This window comes from Otolemur garnettii, unplaced genomic scaffold (assembly GCF_000181295.1).
Source record: "Otolemur garnettii isolate 467f Iridium unplaced genomic scaffold, OtoGar3 scaffold00079, whole genome shotgun sequence".
NCBI classification, from domain to species: domain Eukaryota; kingdom Metazoa; phylum Chordata; class Mammalia; order Primates; family Galagidae; genus Otolemur; species Otolemur garnettii.
The window spans coordinates 2,600,721-2,618,513 of record NW_003852474.1 but is presented as its reverse complement, the minus strand read 5'-3'; the positions used below and the strand labels follow the sequence as shown (position 1 = coordinate 2,618,513).

The 17,793-nt window shown below is 44.9% G+C and overlaps 1 protein-coding gene across 2 annotated transcripts in view; it reads right to left on the bottom strand.

Annotated features, from left to right (window-relative positions):
• Positions 1–6,555: 6,555 nt before the first annotated feature.
• FHL2 (four and a half LIM domains 2) overlaps positions 6,556–17,793 on the bottom strand; it is a 72,482-nt gene continuing 61,244 nt past the window's right edge. For both annotated transcript variants that reach the window (XM_003794315.2, XM_023515790.1), the window contains exons 4-6: positions 14,731–14,900; positions 11,662–11,848; positions 6,556–7,161 (exon numbers count right to left, since the gene is read on the bottom strand). In XM_003794315.2, the coding sequence (XP_003794363.1) occupies positions 7,010–7,161; positions 11,662–11,848; positions 14,731–14,900 (509 nt within the window). In that variant the 3' untranslated portion in view covers positions 6,556–7,009. The remainder of the gene's footprint in view (positions 7,162–11,661; positions 11,849–14,730; positions 14,901–17,793) is intronic.

The following is a 17,793-nucleotide window of genomic DNA, read 5'->3' as shown; positions in this document are numbered from 1 at the left end:
AACAAAAAAACAAGATCAGATCTGTGTACTCACTAGGTGTACTCATTGCTGTTGGAGTGAGTCACTCATGCCTTCCGAGCCCTTCTCAATTGATAGAACGAGGAAATATGTGTATTTGTACATAAAACACATCTATAAATATTTCTTTACATAACCTTCTGTATCTCTAATAAGTTAAACATGAGTTCATATTGATGTCTACAACTCGAATCCACTACCATACTGATCATTCTAGACTTTCCTTGGCTTTTCTGCAGCCTCTCACTCCAACATGGAGAAACATGGTTACCCCCAGCCACCATCCATTTATTTACGTAATTGTTCAGTTCTAGTACATGTGTATACAAGTACCTATGTGGGGAACAACATCATCAACAAGAATACAGGGATTGTATACAATTCCTTTTCCCTTCAGTCTTACAGACTACTCATTTCTGGTGTTAAGTTGTATCATTTAAAATAGTTCTGCAGTTTTATCATTTTAATGAAAAAAAGAATGCCATATCAACTTTTCTGTATTTTCTTTAAAAAACAAAATCCCTGGACAAATACTTCATCCATTCAACAGTTACCAGTGTCTGTCTACCATATGGTCAGGCTCTAAATAAGGGATTAGAGCAAATAAAACATGGTCCCTGCCCTCCAGAGTCTTCTCTTTTTATTTTTTATTTTTTCAAAATGATTGCATCTAAACAATAATTTGAGAAGGAATGAAAGAACATTTAATGATTGGAGTCACTATTCTGTAACTAGCTAGTTTAATAGTTATATTTTTAATACTTTGAAGCCTGTAGAAGCTAACCAAAAAATAAAGAGCAATCTTTCTCATAGATGATCTCTTCTGTCTTAGTACATTTTCTGCTGCTGTAACGGAATCTGACAAACCAGGTAATTTATAAAGAACAGAAGTTTATTTGGTTGAGGGTTCTGGAGGCAGGGAAGTCCAAGCGCATGATGCTGGTGCCTGGAGGGTATCATCCCATGTCGGTGGCAGGAAGGTAGCAGGGCACATACAAGACTGGGAAAATCAAGCTGAATTCATCTATTGAATCAGGAACCCACTTCCATGGTAACTAACCCACTCCTCTAATAATGGCAGTAATCCCTTCATGAGGGCAGAGCCTCCCAGCTCACTTCTTAGTTTATTTTTTTATTTTTTTGAAGCAGGACCTCAAGTTGTTGTCCTCGGTAGAGTGCGATGGCATCACAGCTCACAGCAACCTCCAACTCCTAGGCTCAAGTGATTCACCTGCCTCTGCCTCCCAAGTAGCTGGGACTACAGGTGCCCGCCACAACACCCTGCTATTTTTTGGTTGCAGCCATCATTGTTTGGTGGGCCCAGGCTGGATTTGAACCTACCAGCTCTGGTGTATGTGGCACCGTACCTTAGCCGCTTGAGCCACAGGCCCGGAGCCCCAGCTCACTTCTTAAAAGGCCCTACTTAATATTGATACAATGGCAATTAAGTTTCTAACACATGATCTTTTGAAGGACATGTAACTATAGCACCATCAGAACCTGGGAGATTATTTCACTCAGGCAAATTATATAAATGTTAATAGATGCCTGGGATAAAGTCACTTTTGCTTTCTCTCTTTTTTTTTTTTTAAGATAGTCTCACTCTGTAGCCCTGGGTGTAGTGGTGTGACATCATAGCTCACAGCAACCTCACACTATGGCTCAAGTAATCCCCTTGCCTCGGCCTCCCATGTAGCTCGGACTACAGATGCCCAGCACATTGCCCAGCTAGTTTTTGTTGTTATTGTTTTAGGTTGTTGAGATAGAGTGTCACTTTGTCACTCTCAGTAGAGTGCTATGGTGTCATAGCTCACAGCAACCTCAAACTCTTGTGCTCAAGTGATCCACTTAGCCTCCCGAGTAGCTGGGACTATAGGCATGCGCTACAACGCCTGGCTATTTTTTAGAGGCCGGGTCTTTCTCTTGCTCAGGCTGGTTTCGAACTCATGAGCTCAAGGAATCAGCCTGCCTTGGCCTCCCAGAGTGCTAGAATTACAGGTATGAGCCACCACACCAGGCCTAGTTTTTCTATTTTTAGTAGAGATGGCAGTCTTGCTGTCTTGAACTCCTGAGCTCAGGCAATCCACCTCCCTGGGCCTTTCAGGGTGCTAGGATTACAGGCATGAGCTCTAGCATTTGGCCATTTTGCTCTCATTTTTATAACAATTCCATTTTATTTTTTATTCTCAATTCTTTCTTAGCATTAAAAGGTAAGTTTTATAGTTTGTGTACATTTGGGCAGTGTACGTCACCTGGACATTCCTGTGGTGTTTAAAAAAAAAAAATCTGTATATTGACAGATACTTGCCCCATAATCAACTTTATATGTAAGAAAATAATTCAAGTTTTAGGGGACGGGGGCTAGGTGCCAGGAGACCTGGTTACTAGTGTGTTGGCCTCCATGCCATCTTGAGTAAGCTGTATTCTTTCTGGGCTGCTTTTTCTTTTTTTGTCAAGCAGGTGGATTTCAGTTCTTTCAGATCTTAAGTCTGTGTTTTTAGAATTTACCCTATTGCTTCTGCCTGAGCCCCTTCAACCTGTCACTTAATAGCCAGGCAGGAAATGAGAGATGCCCTCATGTCTGAATGGGCATCACTAATGATGCTTGAGAAATTAATTACTGTATTTTAAATTTCTAAAGTAACATGATCGATGCAGAAGTGAATAGCACCTTTATTTTGCTGTAGTATAGCCAGTTTTTTAAAATCTTGAGTTCCACTCTATCAAAAGCACTGAGAACTTTTGCAGACATTCCTTTAAAGCCATTGAGAGAGTAATGAAAGTAGTTCAGGGGCTGCCGCATCAGCATTTACCAAGCTGCTCGCCACGTTTGCAGCTGATGTAGTGACAGTCTCATAGCACAACTGTCAGTTACTTCAGTGTAACTGAAGTAAAGCATTGCAAAAACACAAGCAAGTTGAGGCCAGAGATGACATCTTGTTCATCTTTATATTCTCAATGCCTTAGCAATTGAGGGCATATGGGAAGCCCTCGGTGTTTCTAAAAACACAGATAGTAAAGAAAGAGATACACAAAGCAAGAGAGTCACTGCTTTAACTCTGTGCTCCTAGTCTGTGCTCCTAGTCTGGCAGTAGTCTGGAATTTTCATGGGTTTAGCTGAAGTCAGACTAGTTCCATGAAGAGAGCATAGTGTATGTGTACAGTTGGGAAGCACTGAACCAATTTATGGGGCAGCGTTGCACAGTTCTCTTGAGAACTATAGCATGAGTGACATCCTTAGTTTTCTTAGACAATGCAGTATGAAAAAAATGATACGCCGGAAAGATCACCTATATGGTCTGTCTAACAAGGGTACAAGTGAACTTTTCTAGAACTAGAGTATAAATGTTTTAACACAATAACTAAGTAAATGACACAAAGTCTATGTTAACCAGTTTGATGAAAATATTTCACATTGCATATGAAAACACTACATCGTACCCCATGTTTGCATTAATGTATACGGCTACCATTTAATAAAAAAAAAATGATACACCATACAGAAAAAGTCAATGGAAATCAAGTCTGATCTATGCCAAGCCTATGTGAAATCAGTTTCTTAATCTGGGTGATAGTCCTTGTGAGAAATGTTTGACAGTATCTGAGATGGGTCTTTTGGATTTGTCATTGGCTTGAGGTAGAAAGAATAATGCCATGCCTTGTTAGTTGTTTCACTGTTTTCTTATTTATATTGAAAGTAAAAGCATTCTCAATTGTATGTTTTAGAATACCTTACCTGTGTTCCTTGTTGAAACCACAGAGACATGAAATTTTCTCAACCTTAAATTATCTGACCCAAAATTAATGGATTGGGGGGGGTTCCACGTCCAGCAAGTAGCTTCCATGAGAATAATCCTCCCTCCCTCAAATAACAATCATTCTGGAAGAAATAGTTAAAATTTTTTTGAAAACACTGGAACATGAGCCAAAGCAGGCAGAATATGTCAGAGGGGAGAGACACTGGGAAGACAAGAAGGGTACGGGGTGATTTTCTCATTTTGACCTTTTATCCAAGGGTGTGCTCCAGTAGGACAGCTAAAACACCCAGTCTATTGCTCTGTGTAAGCCCGTGTAAATACTGACTGGATTAATCACAGCCCTTAAAAAATGACTTATGGGTATCTCCTCGGCCTGGGGATGTCTTCCTGTGGAGATGACTGCCACTGCCTCTGCCAGGCGCCTGGCTCACCACCAGGATGGAAGGATTTCCAAGTCATTTCCTGGGTTATTTCCTCATCCCAGGATGTAGACTTTGGCTACAAATCTGTGTGAGAGCCTGCTTGCCTGCCTTCCCCCGATTTGTCTCTCCTTCTCTCCCTCTCCTTCCTTCCTTCCTACTTTCCTGTTTCTTCTTTCCCTTCCTTTCTTTGTTACTTCCTCTTTTTACTATACATACCACACTTTTTTTTTTTTTGAGAGAGCCTCAAGCTGTCCCCCTGGGTAGAGTGCTGTGGCATCACAGCTCACAGCAACCTCCAACTCCTGGGCTTAAGCGATTCTCCTGCCTCCACCTCCCTAGTAGCTGAGATTACAGGCACCTGCCACAATGCCTGGCTATGTTTTGGTTGCAGCCATCGTTGTTTGGCAGGCCGGGCTGGATTCAAACCCGCCAGCTCAGGTGTATGTGGCTGGCGCCTTAGCTGCTTGAGCCACATGCACCGAGACCATACTACACTTTTAAGATTTATTTACAGTGATTTTCCCATTTCAGTGTTTTAAGCTTTGATTTATCATGAATAATTTACATACCTAAACTTCATGGTAATATTTAATATGCATATGTAAAATATTGTACAATTCTTTTTTTTTATTGTTGGGGATTCATTGAGGGTACAAGAAACCAGGTTACACTGATTGCATTTGTTAGGTAAAGCCCCTCTTACAATTATGCCTTGCCCCCAAAAGGTGTGGCACACAATGAGGCCCCACCCCCTCTCTCCTTCCCTCTCTGTTCTTCCTTTCCCCAACTCCCCTCCCTCCTCTGCTCTCTCTGCTCTCCCCTTCTCCCACCCCCCACCATGTCACTGTCATTAATTGTCCTCATATCAAAATTGAATACACAGGATTCATGCTTCTCCATTCTTGCAATGCTTTACTAAGAATAGTGTGTTATGGGTGGCACCTGTGGCTCAAGGACTAGGGCACTGGCCCCATATACCAGAGGTGGTGGGTTTAAACCTAGTCCCTACAAAAAAAAAATAAAGAAGAAGAATGTGTTCCACTTCCATCCAGGTTAATACAAAGGCTGTAAAGTCTCCATTTTTTTTTCTTTTGTAGAGACAGAGTCTCACTCTATTGCCCTCAGTAGAGTGCCATGGCGTCACATGGCTCACAGCAACCTCCAATTCCTAGGCCTAGGCGATTCTCTTGCCTCAGCCTCCTGAGTAGCTGGGACTACGGGTGCCCACCACAGCGCCCAGCTATTTTTTTGTTGCAGTTTGGCTGGGGTTGGATTTGAACCCACCACCCTCGATATGTGGGGCCGGCACCCTACACAGAGCCACAGGTGCCGCTAAGTCTCCATTTTTTTAATGGCTGAATAGTATTCCATGGTATACATATACCACAGCTTGTTAATCCATTCCTCAGTTGGAGGGCATTTAGGCTGTTTTTATAATATAAACTATTGTAAAATTCTTAATGGAACTAGTCTGACTTCAGCCAAAACCCTTGAAAATTCCAGACTACTGCCAGATTAGGAGCACAGAGTTACAGCAGTGACTCTCTTGCTTTTTGAATCTCTTTCTTCACTATCTATCTTTTCAGAAACACCGAGGGCTTTCCATATGCCCTCAATTGCTAGGCATGGAGAATAGAAAGATGAACAAGGCTCGGCGCCTGTGGCTCAAGTGGCTAAGGCGCCAGCCACTACACCTAAGGTGGCGGGTTTGAATCCCCAGCCCGGGCCCGCCAAACAACAATAATGGCTGCAACCAAAAAATAGCCAGGCGTTGTGGCAGGCGCCTGTGGTCCCAGCTACTTGGGAGGCTGAGGCAGGAGACTCGCTTGAGCCCAGGAGTTGGAGATTGCTGTGAGCAGTGAAGCCATGGCACTCTACCCAGGGGGACAGCTTAAGGCTCTGTCGAAAAAAATAAAAAAAGAAAGATGAACAAGATGTCATCTCTGGCCTCAAGTTGCTTGTGTTCTTTTACAATCCTTTACGGAAAGAAGGCAGGTCAACGTAAGATACCAATGCATGACAGTGGGACAGCACTCACAAGCTCTGTCAAGAAAAGTGACCTGAAAATTGGCTTCACTGTCATCAGCCTCATGTTCTGCTGTTCATACTCTGGAGCCTCTGTCTCAAATGCAGAGTATCACCTTCTGAGAGAGAGAAAGGAAGAAGCTAACAAGAAAGAGATGCACAGAGATGACTGAAGGCTTCCTTTAAACAGTGTGATGCCATTTCAGTTAACACTGCCCCAGGTAACATTGCACTTCATGCAGCGATCGCTCAGCCACGCAACAAAGTGTTACTACGATTCAGAAACTCAACATTTAATCTTTATTTCACACACTGTGCCCGGCTAAAGATTGTGTTCTGAATAATTTTTATTGTAAGTCACATAATCTTAGGCTTGACATGACAGGAAGTTATAGAGCTGTAAATACCAACTCTACGTTACCTTATATAGTTTGGAAAACTTTCAAGTTCGTGATGTATGGTAATTGCACTTATATACGCAGTGAGGGAAAGATACACATGTAAAGACATTGCTCAAAAGGATTTTTACACTTAGATTTGCCTTACTTGATCACAAACATCCCAGACCATCTTCCCACCCAGGATTTCCATAAGGCTTTTCTCCTTTCCTGGGACAGAACTAGTACAAAGGATTAAAGTTTATGCAAATGTGAGTATCACTGAGAAGCACAAGAGCAAAGTCTTGAGTGTGGCTGGTGAAAACCAGAAGACAGTACTGCCTGGCTAAGAAAGAAAATACCTAAATCTGTGTGTAAGGTCACAGGCAGGAGTTCCCGGGTGTGGACTTCAGATATCTTTCCCGCAGTCAGGGCACAGGATGTCGTCCCTTTCTGTGAGGAAGCCTCGGCCCACCAGTGAGAGGGAGCACTTCTTACAGTTAAAGCAGTCGTTGTGCCACTGCCGCTCCTCAAATGAGATGTACTTTGTGCCACCAAGTCCTGTTAACAGAGAAAAAAACAATACCGGATGAAGAAAGTGAGGGAGTATTAACTAGTTAGAACCAGGCGACTAAGATGGAAAAAAGAATGCCATGTGATCCATTTCGCAGTTTTGATTGTGCACTGTGGGTCATGTGAGTTTCTAGTGACCGGTGCTGAGAAGTCATAGGTAAGTCAGGTACCGTGCACAGCCGGAGAGCTCACAAACATCAGAAGGGATGTATCAGCTGGACCCCCAAATGATGTGCCTCATGTCTGCTGCTCAAGGTATTTCATCCCTACTGAATGTAGTCCTAAGGACTAGATATAAGGACAATTAATGACCTAGGAGGTGGGGGAAGGGGAGTGCCTAACCAGACCTTCAGTTTTCTGATCTGTAGAGTGAGGGCAATAATAATCTCCCTCTAGGGCCAGTGTGAAGAATAAATGAGCTAATGTCTATGAAACAGTACAGGGGTTCTCAACTGGGGGCCGTTTTGCCTCCTGGGGAACATTTGACAATGTCTAGAGACTTTTTTTCTTTTTAAAAAAAAGAACATCTTTCCCAGTAAAGTACGTTTAGAGAGTTTTGATTGCTGTGCTCTTCCTTCCCATACCCCCCTCCCTCCTTCTCTCTCTCTGTTCTCTCCTTCCCCCACCGCCTACTGTGTACTAAGTCATTAAACGTCCTTATATCAAAATTGAGTACATAGGATTCATGCTTCTCCATTCTTGTGATGCTCCTAAGAATGATGTGTTCCACTTCCATCCTGATTATTACAAAGGATGTAAAGTCTCCATCTTTTTTAGTGGCTGAGTAGTATTCCACAGTGTACATATACCATAGCTTGTTAATCCATTCCTGGGTTGGTGGGCATTTAGGCTGTTTCCACATTTTGGCAATTGTAAGTTGGGCTGCAATAAACAGTCTAGTCCAAGTGTTCTTATGGTAAAAGGATTTTTTTTCTTTTGGATAGATGCCCAGTAATGGGATTACAGGATCAAATGGGAGGTCTAGCTTCAATTCTTTGAGGGTTCTCCATACTTGCTTCCAAAAAGGTTGTATTAGTTTGCAGTCCCATGATCCAACTTCTTGTGCCACTTCTAATACATGTACCACATTGACTCTGGTACCAGTACATGTATTAGCAAAACTTTTAAACTCTTTTTCTAAATATCTTACAGCTTTTAGAAAAAGAGTTACGCCAAACATCCAGTGTAACCAGAGTATCAATTGTCTTTGCTTTCCTTGTATTTCTTTAATTGCTGACAGCTATTAAAGATCTATAGATCTCAATGCCCTGGCCCTGTGGCTGAACCTAACCAGGGGTTTAGACCAGTCTAACTCTCTGCGTATCTGAATTATCCGGGAAGCTTTAAAAGAGTCCAATACCTTAGGTCACAGCTCATATTGATTAAATCATAACCTACACTTCAGTCATTTTTAAAGCTCCCCACGTTTCCAATATGCAAACATGTCTGAACACTAGTGGTTTAGGGGACACTTCATTTGATGTCGGGGCAGGGGCTGCCGGAGGGTTAGAAGGTTTTCTTCTCTGCATGTTGATCAACTGGAGTTGGCTGTAAAGGCAAGACTAGGGCGCTAGGGCGCCCCAGTATGTCTACTAGTCCATGTCTCTCCTTCCTTTAACCTCTGGTAAGTCCTGCTACGATGCAGAGCTGGGGCGAGGAGCACTGGCAGGGGAGGAAGAAGGATGTTAGTGACAGGAGCTATGGAGGGCAGCCGTCCCTGGTTCACATTCTCTTTTCCTATGCTCCACTTTTGCCCTGAAATGCCAACAAATGAGACAGGTGATGGAAATGAGAGTCTAAGACAAGCCACAGGGTATAAATCTTCCTAAAGGAAAGATTGGTATATGGTCAGTTTTGGTTCTGCTGGTAGTTAAGTTTCATAATGTCCCAAGGAACACTGAATTAGCAAACACTGAACCATTGCTCCTAAGAGAAAAGTGGGACTAGGTTCTTGCAAGCCTCTGGCCACAACATTCTCACAACCCACCAATACAAAATGTTGCTCTATGTGTGTTTCTATTTAAAAAACCCTTATTTTATACATGTTCTTAATCCACTGACTTTGAATTAATGGTCAAAAGCACTGTAGCTCATGCTTGAACCATGCTTCTCTATCGTGTATTAAATGTTTTCTCTGTAAGTCACATCACAGCTTCTCATGCTTAGGGACACAAGACCGAACTTTGCTTGGGAGCAATTTTAAAGAGCAGAGTTGCCAACCAAAAATCATAAAAACATTTCCAGTATGTGAGCTGAAACAAGAAGGCAGAGTGTCACCATGTTGGATTGGGAATGTGTGCCTGGGACAACTCACCTTTGTCAACGCTCTGTGCATGTCTGTGGATGACTGTGAATGCACCATGAGCGCTGACTTGGAGGTTACAACAGAATTTGTACCAAGTAGGTGAATTTGAAAATAAAGGCTCCGTGACTAATGAGGACCAACTATAGGGGTGAATCAAGCATTACTACACATAAAAATTCCAATTTACTTATATAAAGTAACTTTAAAAGTTTGGTAAAGAGGAAAAGTAACAGTAAGGATCAGAGATGAACTTAAACTCTCAATCTTGTACAGTTGTTCGGAAATGTGGCACAAGTACATATTAGCTGCAATTTCAGAGTTACTGTGCGAGTTCCTGAACACTGGTCTCTGCTTTTCAGAGGATTAACTCTGCAAAAAATTTTGGGGGGGCAGAATCTCAGTCTGTTGCCCAGGCTAGAATGCAGTAGCTTCAGCCTGCCTGGTTCACAGCAACCTCAGGCTCCTGGGTTCAAGTTATCCTCCTGCCTCAGCCTCCCCAGTAGGTGCAACTACAGGTGCTCACCACAATGCCCAGCTAATTTTTCCTGTTTTAGTAGAGATGAGCTCTCGCATTTGCTCAAGCTGGTCTTAAACTCCTGTCCTCTCTCCTCAGCCTCTCGGAGTGCTCAGATTACAGGCATGAGCCACAGCATCTGACCTAAAGGAAACTTTTAAATTCTGCTTTTCCTAATGCTATAGTATTAGCACTATTTTCTCTTCAGTGCTATAGTATTACAATCCTCATCTAATACTTTGTATTTTAAAGTCATTTTATGTAGACTGCATCACGATATAAAGCTTTAATTATAACATGTGCCTAAATAGAAGTTACTGTGAAAACAGAAACAGTGGTAGAGATGAGTGTGTTATGGTGAAAGACTGCATTTTCCCCCATAAAGGATTCCAAGAGAAATTTGGTACATAAATGAGCAGAAACATTTTACCATCGGAAAATTCAAATGCTATGACTTTTTTTCTTTATATTTTCATTTCACTTGGAAATGTAGTAATCTCTGGATTATACTCCCAAAGATCATTTTAGCAACCTGGGAAGATGAGTTAGTTGAGTTAGGTGAACTTGGCTCTAGGTCTGAGGAAAAGAAAATCAAGGACATGTGCACAGGGGTATGTAAACACGCGTGCCTGGTTACACGTGGCCAGGCCACTGTGTGTTTCATGTGTCTGCTGTCTTCCTTCCAAACAGACAGACTGGCCACCTGAATGCACCAAGGTTGGAAATCCTACATCCAGCTCGGCGCCTGTAGCGCAGTGGTTATGGTGCCAGCCACATGTACCGAGGGTGGCAGGTTCAAACATGGCCCGGGCCAGCTAAACAATAACACCCACCACAACAAAAAAATTAGCTAGGCATTGTGGTGGGCACCTGTAGTCCCAGCTACTGGGAGGCTGAGGCAAGATAATCACTTAAGCCCAAGAGTTTGAGGTTGCTGTGAGCTGTGACTCCCGGGCACTCTACCAAGGGTGACATAAAAAGATTCTGTCTCAGAAAGAAAGAAATCTCACATCCCAGAACTCTGCCTGAGACATTACGGATTACTCAAGACTTTTCTCTCCCCAACCAGTCACTGATGTGTGTAGCAAGACAAGGCGACCATTTAAAGGACTTCAGTCTGAAGCCACTGAATTTTCTTTAGTATGTTTCATCATTTCATACAGTGCCTATACTCTGCCAGCCAAGCAGATTTTGAGCTCTCACTTGTCCACAGTTTTGAGGGGATGCAATATGAAAAACCACTTAGAACATCCACTCTCCCTCATATGGCCAGGGCCTCGTGGCAGAAAGTCCTACTAAGATGTTGTGCAGAACTTCTGAGCACACAGCACCACCGCTGAGCCCAAAAGGCCAGCTTATATTGTGCTGATGTGGTTCATGGGCTCTTTCAGACTACAGTTTGGGAGGTAATCCAACCCAAAGTAGAAACAATAACCTTGGGGACAGGCCACATGGTTGTCAGCCATCAGGAACTCCTGAAAGGAAGTAGTCCGGTGTCCGCTGAAGTGTAGGCAGTGAGCCCGGGAGAGGAAAGAGGCAGAGAAGTTTGCAGAGCCCAGAGCCTCAGTGAGGCCGGACTCTAGGGGGACACACACACTCATCTGCTAACGTGCCAGGCCTCGGTCAACCTTCAGCTGCTCCCTGAAGCAGGAGTCCCTGGGACACTCACCGCTGATGGGGTTGGTGCACCCGGCACACTTCTTGGCGTACAAGTCGCAGAAGCAGCTCAGGCAGTAGGCGAACTCGTCCCGAGCGGTGAAGCGCTGCCCGGACAGCTGCTTCTTGCAGGCAGTGCACACGAAGCACTCCTTGTGCCAGGGCTGCTCCCGGTACGTGACCCCTCCTGTGGTGATGGGCTGCAGGGGGCAAGAGGGAGAGTCAGCAGGGCCTCTGAACTTGGCAGACGTTCCTAGTCTTAGCTGTTGCCACCAGAAAATGTAAGATCTTTGTCCCCCAAACATCTAGTTTGTTAAGTCCCTGAGAAACTGCTCTACGAGCTTCACGGTCACCCCTGTGTAATCCCGCCATAGACTTCCACTCCGGTGTCATAGCTCCTGGGTTTCCTGCTAGTGACACTGGCCTTTTGCAAGGATGCTGGGGAGTCTGGAGTGTGGGTGAGTAGTGAGGCAGTGCAGTGGGGAGGTTTCAGTCCTCACCAGCCCTGTGGCTGGGACCAGCCACTGTGAAAGGTCTCTGCACCTCTGTTTCCTCATCTGCAAAGTGGGAGTGATGGGGCTAAAGGAGCGAGTCTCAGCAGAGTCCTCGTTAGGAAGCCTGGCAGGTGGCACCTTCTCCAACACCACTCACCAGCTCATCTCTGCAGCCACTCAGGGCAGAAGAAGGAAGAGACTCAAAGGACACATGGAACTGGTACCTGCTGATGCCACAGGAAGGCCCGGGCCTCTAGGAAGCTTTGGGACAAATAAGCCCAGAGCTTTCACTCTAACCCTCACTGGGGGTCTCAGGACATGTGTGTGGAGAAGTTGCAAAGCCAGACCGCATGGAACTGATCAGCACCCCAACTTTTATCTGTATTTTTCTCCACATGTTGCTTCTCATACTCCTTTAAAAAGCAGGCCCCTGAGGCAGCTAAGTAACCTGTCAGAGTGCGGGGCCTGGACTTCACAGATGCTGGCCATGGACGGCGGGTAGAAGCATCTCACAGCCGCCCTTTCATGCTTTTCATTTCTTGAACGCTGCAGCATCATCTAGTAACTCCTTTGGTCCTCATGAAAAGCTTTCAAAGTAAGATACAGTCTATTTTATGGATGGGTAAACTGAGGCCCCAAGAAATTTGTAAGTGATTCTCTCTATCCTGTATTCTTTTCATTAAACCACAAATTCTAAATAATCTTATAGATCCCTGCTGAAAAACTTTATGCACGCTGGGTTGTGATGCCTCTCTGCAGGGGTGCATGTGTGAGGCGTCTGCTCTGCCTGCATGCCCTCCCCTATCCTTCCTCTAGCCAACTCCATGCTCCTCACTTACCACCCACCTTGGCTAACTCAGCATAAGCACGACTTTGTTCAGGGAGTCCTTCCCTAAACTCCCTGGCCCCCTGCCCCTCAGAGTGGTCCAGGTCCTCCCATTACACAATCTGGGCTACTCTGTTCTCCATGGCACAGTAAATACACATGGTGTGTATTTCCATCTAGACTCCAGCTAAGCGCCCCTGTCCTATCCACCATCAGGTCTCTAGTGCCTTTGTGTGCCCAGTCCACAGCATGAGGAACAGATATTTCCAGCCCGAATGCTTGTGTGTGTATCTAACAAACACACACACAAGGGCGTGCATTCCAGAAGGATGGCTGCCTTCACCTGTGCCGCTGAGTCGCGCACACAGGTGGGAAAGATGATGGAGGCAGGGAGGTACTCAAATGAACTTTGCTTAAATCTTGATGAGAAAAACAAAACAACCAAAAAAGGGGCAAACAGAGAAAATTAATTATAATATTATATAAATGCAGGCCTGAGAGTTCAATTTAAAGATGAAGACAAAATAGCATACAGAGAGAAGAAATAGGAAAAAATGGAATTTAAACAGTAAGGGAAAAATAAAAATGAGGCAGAAAGGAAAATGAAAGACTGAATGAAAATTAGTAATGGCCTGGGTGTGGTGGCTCACACCTGTAATCTCAGCATTTTGAGAGGCTGAGGTGGGAGGACTGCTTAAGGTCAGAAGTTCAAGACCAGCGTGGGCAACATGGTAAGACTCTATGTCTAAAAAAATTAAAAAGTTAGCATTAATATTCTGCACTTTGAGAAGGTACAGGCAAGGTGGGGACATTCTAGCCCAGGCCAGCGAGATTCAGGAAGCATCACTGGGAATGTTTCCCATGGACCAGAAGCAAGCGCAGGTGCCCAAAATGTGAAACAGCAGCAGGTGGGCTGGCAGGGCCATCAAAAGGGTGGGAGGCACAGACTCCTGCGCTGGCTCTTCCAAGGGCCAAGTTAGCAGTGAGGGTGCAACTCAATGGACTGGCACGAATCCTAGCAGCACTGACCTCTGGAAGCTACAACCTAAGTGGAGTTGATGGTGTCAGAGACTGAGAAAGGGCACAGCAGAAACCCAAGCCTCACTCTGGAGGGCAAGGCCAGGGACACTGGGGTAGGCAGGACAGAGTCGGCGTCCTACAAGTGGGCCACCACGCACCTGAGACTTAACCTCTCCTGTTCCTTTTCTTTCTTTTACCTAACAGCCATGACATAACTGAGTAGGTAAGTGTAACAAATTATCTCTCCCCATCCATGTGGCAGATCTTTTCTCCTTCACTTTTCTACTCCCATCCTCTCCCCACCACACCTCTCAAGTCTATAAGTTGGTTTCTTGCTTACATAGGGAGAGCAGCCTAACAAAGACAGCTTTGGGGCAGTGAGTTCGAGTTTCCCTTCCTTCTAACACAGGGGTTCTCAACCTTCCTAATGCCGTGGCCCTTTAATACAGTTCCTGTGGGTCGCGACCCACAGGTTGAGAACCGCTGCTCTAACATCAAGTCATCAACCTGAGAAAAGATTTGGAAATGGTCTAGAAGGAGGCAGGGTTAAAGAATTTTGATCACAGAGCACAGCACAGTGACCATGTCTTTGAAAAGAGGGCCAGAAGCCAGACCCAGGGCAGGACTGGCACAGCTCTCATGCCATTCAAGTACCACGGATGCCTTTTCTTTCAAAAAGGGGAGAACCGACGGGGGCCACAGAAGCAAACCCGCCAGAAGGTGCATGGGCCAAGGGAGATACCTTTTTGCACTGAACACACTGCAGGGCGTGTTGTTTCTCATAGCAGGGCACACAAAAATTCTGATTGTCTTTAGGGATGAAACTCTTGGTTCCAATCGGCTGTTGGCAGCGATGGCAGATGAAGCAGGTCTCATGCCAGCTGCTGCCCTTGTACTCCATCTTGCGGGTGCCTGTCAGGGTCGGGGAGGAGACAGAAGAGTCACAGTTAGACTGGCGTGGAGTCCCAGGGCGCATCCTCCAGAGCCTCCCCGATGGGGACAGTTCCCCATCTGGAGAACAGGGGCTTTGTCTTTTGGCTCACTGCTGTTCCCCCAGTTCCTAGGACAGTATGTATCTGCAGTGGGTACTTAACATTTATGTGTAGAATATGATGGTGAGGAATGCCAAATGAAAAAACAGCTAAGTCTCTCTCAGAGTTGCAGAGTATGAAGAGAAACCCAGCATAGCTGAGACAAGCCCTCCGGAGCATGGATTTTGGACACATAGGGCCTGCCTTCTCCTGCAGCACCCCTGCTACCAGGCAGCCCCTCCAGCTGGCAGTGGGAAAGAAATGGCTGGGGCATGCATGAACCCGGAGCCTAGGCCCGAGGCAGTGAGCAGCCTCTCCAACGCTCACTTCACATAACTGGCTGTGTGAACCAAGTCGCAATGTGCCTTGATGATTTTACACACTAAGCTAAGCACCATAATTAAAATCCACATGCACATCCCATTGAGTCACTTTCTAACCTTGGGCCATCCCATTTTCCTATGAGTAACTATTATCCTTTGATATGTTCCTATCATTTCTCTAAGTAAATCAAGAAGTCCGAGAGAACTCACCCTCCACCACCACCTCCAAGCTTGATTTGCAGCAAATACCCAGTATTGGTTGATGGATTTGCTTTTCATTCTTTGCATGGGTCACCACGAAAGTTTTGAGGACTGTTTACGGTTCATTATTTCACTTTCGTGAAATGATTCACCTGTGCAAGTTTCAACTTGCAGATCAGTGTTGCTGGGAGTGCTTCCAGTTGGCTTTTAGGGTATCTCAAAATTTTCTTAATGATGCATGTACTCCAAAAGATGTACATATTCATAGATGATTTAAGACAGAGGTGAATTAGTACCCTTAGTATAAAGCTAAAGTAAAGAACAATTTCAGGGACATGAGTATGGTGGATGAAGAAATAGATCAGTGTTTCAAATACCTGAGCAGATTCAGGGGCCAGTCTGAGGCCCATAGCCAGTGTTTAAAGGCTGCCTGTAAATGAAGTTTTACTAGAATGCAGCCACACCCATGTACTGACTCCCATTGTCAATGGCTGCTTTCAAGCCACCACAGCAGAGTAGTTGTGTCCAGTTGTATAGTTGTGCACCGTAGCTGTGTACTGTAGTAGTTATATAGTTGTGGCAGAGACTATGTGGTTTGCAAAGCCCAAAATATTTATCTGGTCTTTGATGGAAAAATTTTACCAACCCCCTGGGACTGTGGCATGAGGGACACGTATGTCCAATTCCAACATGGGGTCAGGGGATGAGGGGGAGACAGGCTGACAGGAGACTACCTGTTCTAGAATAGGGGAAGCAGATAACACGGGCAGTTGTTATAGGAGGCTATAAACTGGTCCTTACTACTAAGTCCCAAAATAATATGGTCCAAAGGCCAAAACTAAGTGTTATATTTTAGCTGGTTAGAAGGCTAGTCAGGGCTGGATGTGGTGGCTCACACATGTAGTCCTAGCACTCTGGGAGGCCGAGGCAGATGGATTGCCTGAGCTCAGGAGTTCAAGACAAGCCTGAGCAAAGAGCAAGACCCTGTCTCTAAAAACAACCGGGCATTGTGGCAGACACCTATAGTCCCAGTCAGTTATTTGGGGTGGGTGAGGCAAGAGGATCACTTGAGCTCAGGAGTTTCAGGTTGCTATGAGCTATGACACCATGGCACTCTACCTAGTGTGATAGAGTTAACACTTTGCCTCAAAAAAAAGACCAGTCAGGAGGTGGCTGTGTCTCAAGTAATTAGGAATGTGCTGAGATTATTGCATGATTATTTCACTGCTTGTCATTTTAGGGTCACTTCTTAGCCTCCTGTACTTCCAAGATCAGACATTTGGGCTTCACCTTCCACAGATTACATAAAATATGTACATTTTGGGCGGTGAAGTGCATGAGAGGGAATTTAGGATGGTGACACACAATGATCTCAAAGCCAAGGTATATAATCCAGGGAATTCAATCATGGAATGATCCATACTGAAATGAAAATTACACAAAGAAACTCAAATTCAGGCAAAAATAATGGTGGGGGGGCCTTCTCTTTTTTTGATGATTTTCGTAATGATTTCTTTCAGCTTCAAGGGGCTTCTTTTCCCATGTATACTTTTGACACTTTTTGAATCTCTGACCTTCACTCTAATGAAGCAGCTCAGAATCCAGAGGATTTTGTGAATGAATATTATGATTCTCACTGGAGACTCCAAGCAAGACCATGCAGTACATTTTGGGATGTTCTGAAATAAGTCTTACATTAACATCAGTGGTCTGGGAACTGCATACACAAGGGACACGCTGGGCACCTGACAGCAACCCCTGTGGGCCTGTACAGTTATTATGCAGTGTGGCCAGCAGGTGGCAGGAGAGCGCCTGCTGCTAACTGCAGGAGCTCCCCGCCCTGGGGGTCCCCAGCTTATGGAAGGGCACCGTCTTGAGGAAGGGGTATCTCACGTGATGATGAATCAGAAGCTAGGCTGCAGGATTAGTGACAGCATCCCTGTTGAGCCTGCTCAGAGCTGTGGCACATCAGGAGCTAACAGGGGGTTCTAGACAGCATTCCAGTCTACTAACCAGCAAGCATCAAGACACCAGCTTTCATGGGGTGTGGAGCGGGTGGCTGAGGTTTTCATTTAGGACGTGCCCCATGTCCTATAATATAAGTTCACTGCAAAAGCTTCGCAGGCACTGTGGCCCCTATTCATCTCAAACTGGCAATATTAAAAAATCAAACAGGCACAAGTAAGGCTTTGGTGCGTCTCTTGATTTGTACACACCAGGATTTTTCCAGCCATCCTGTCTTTGGTGCCT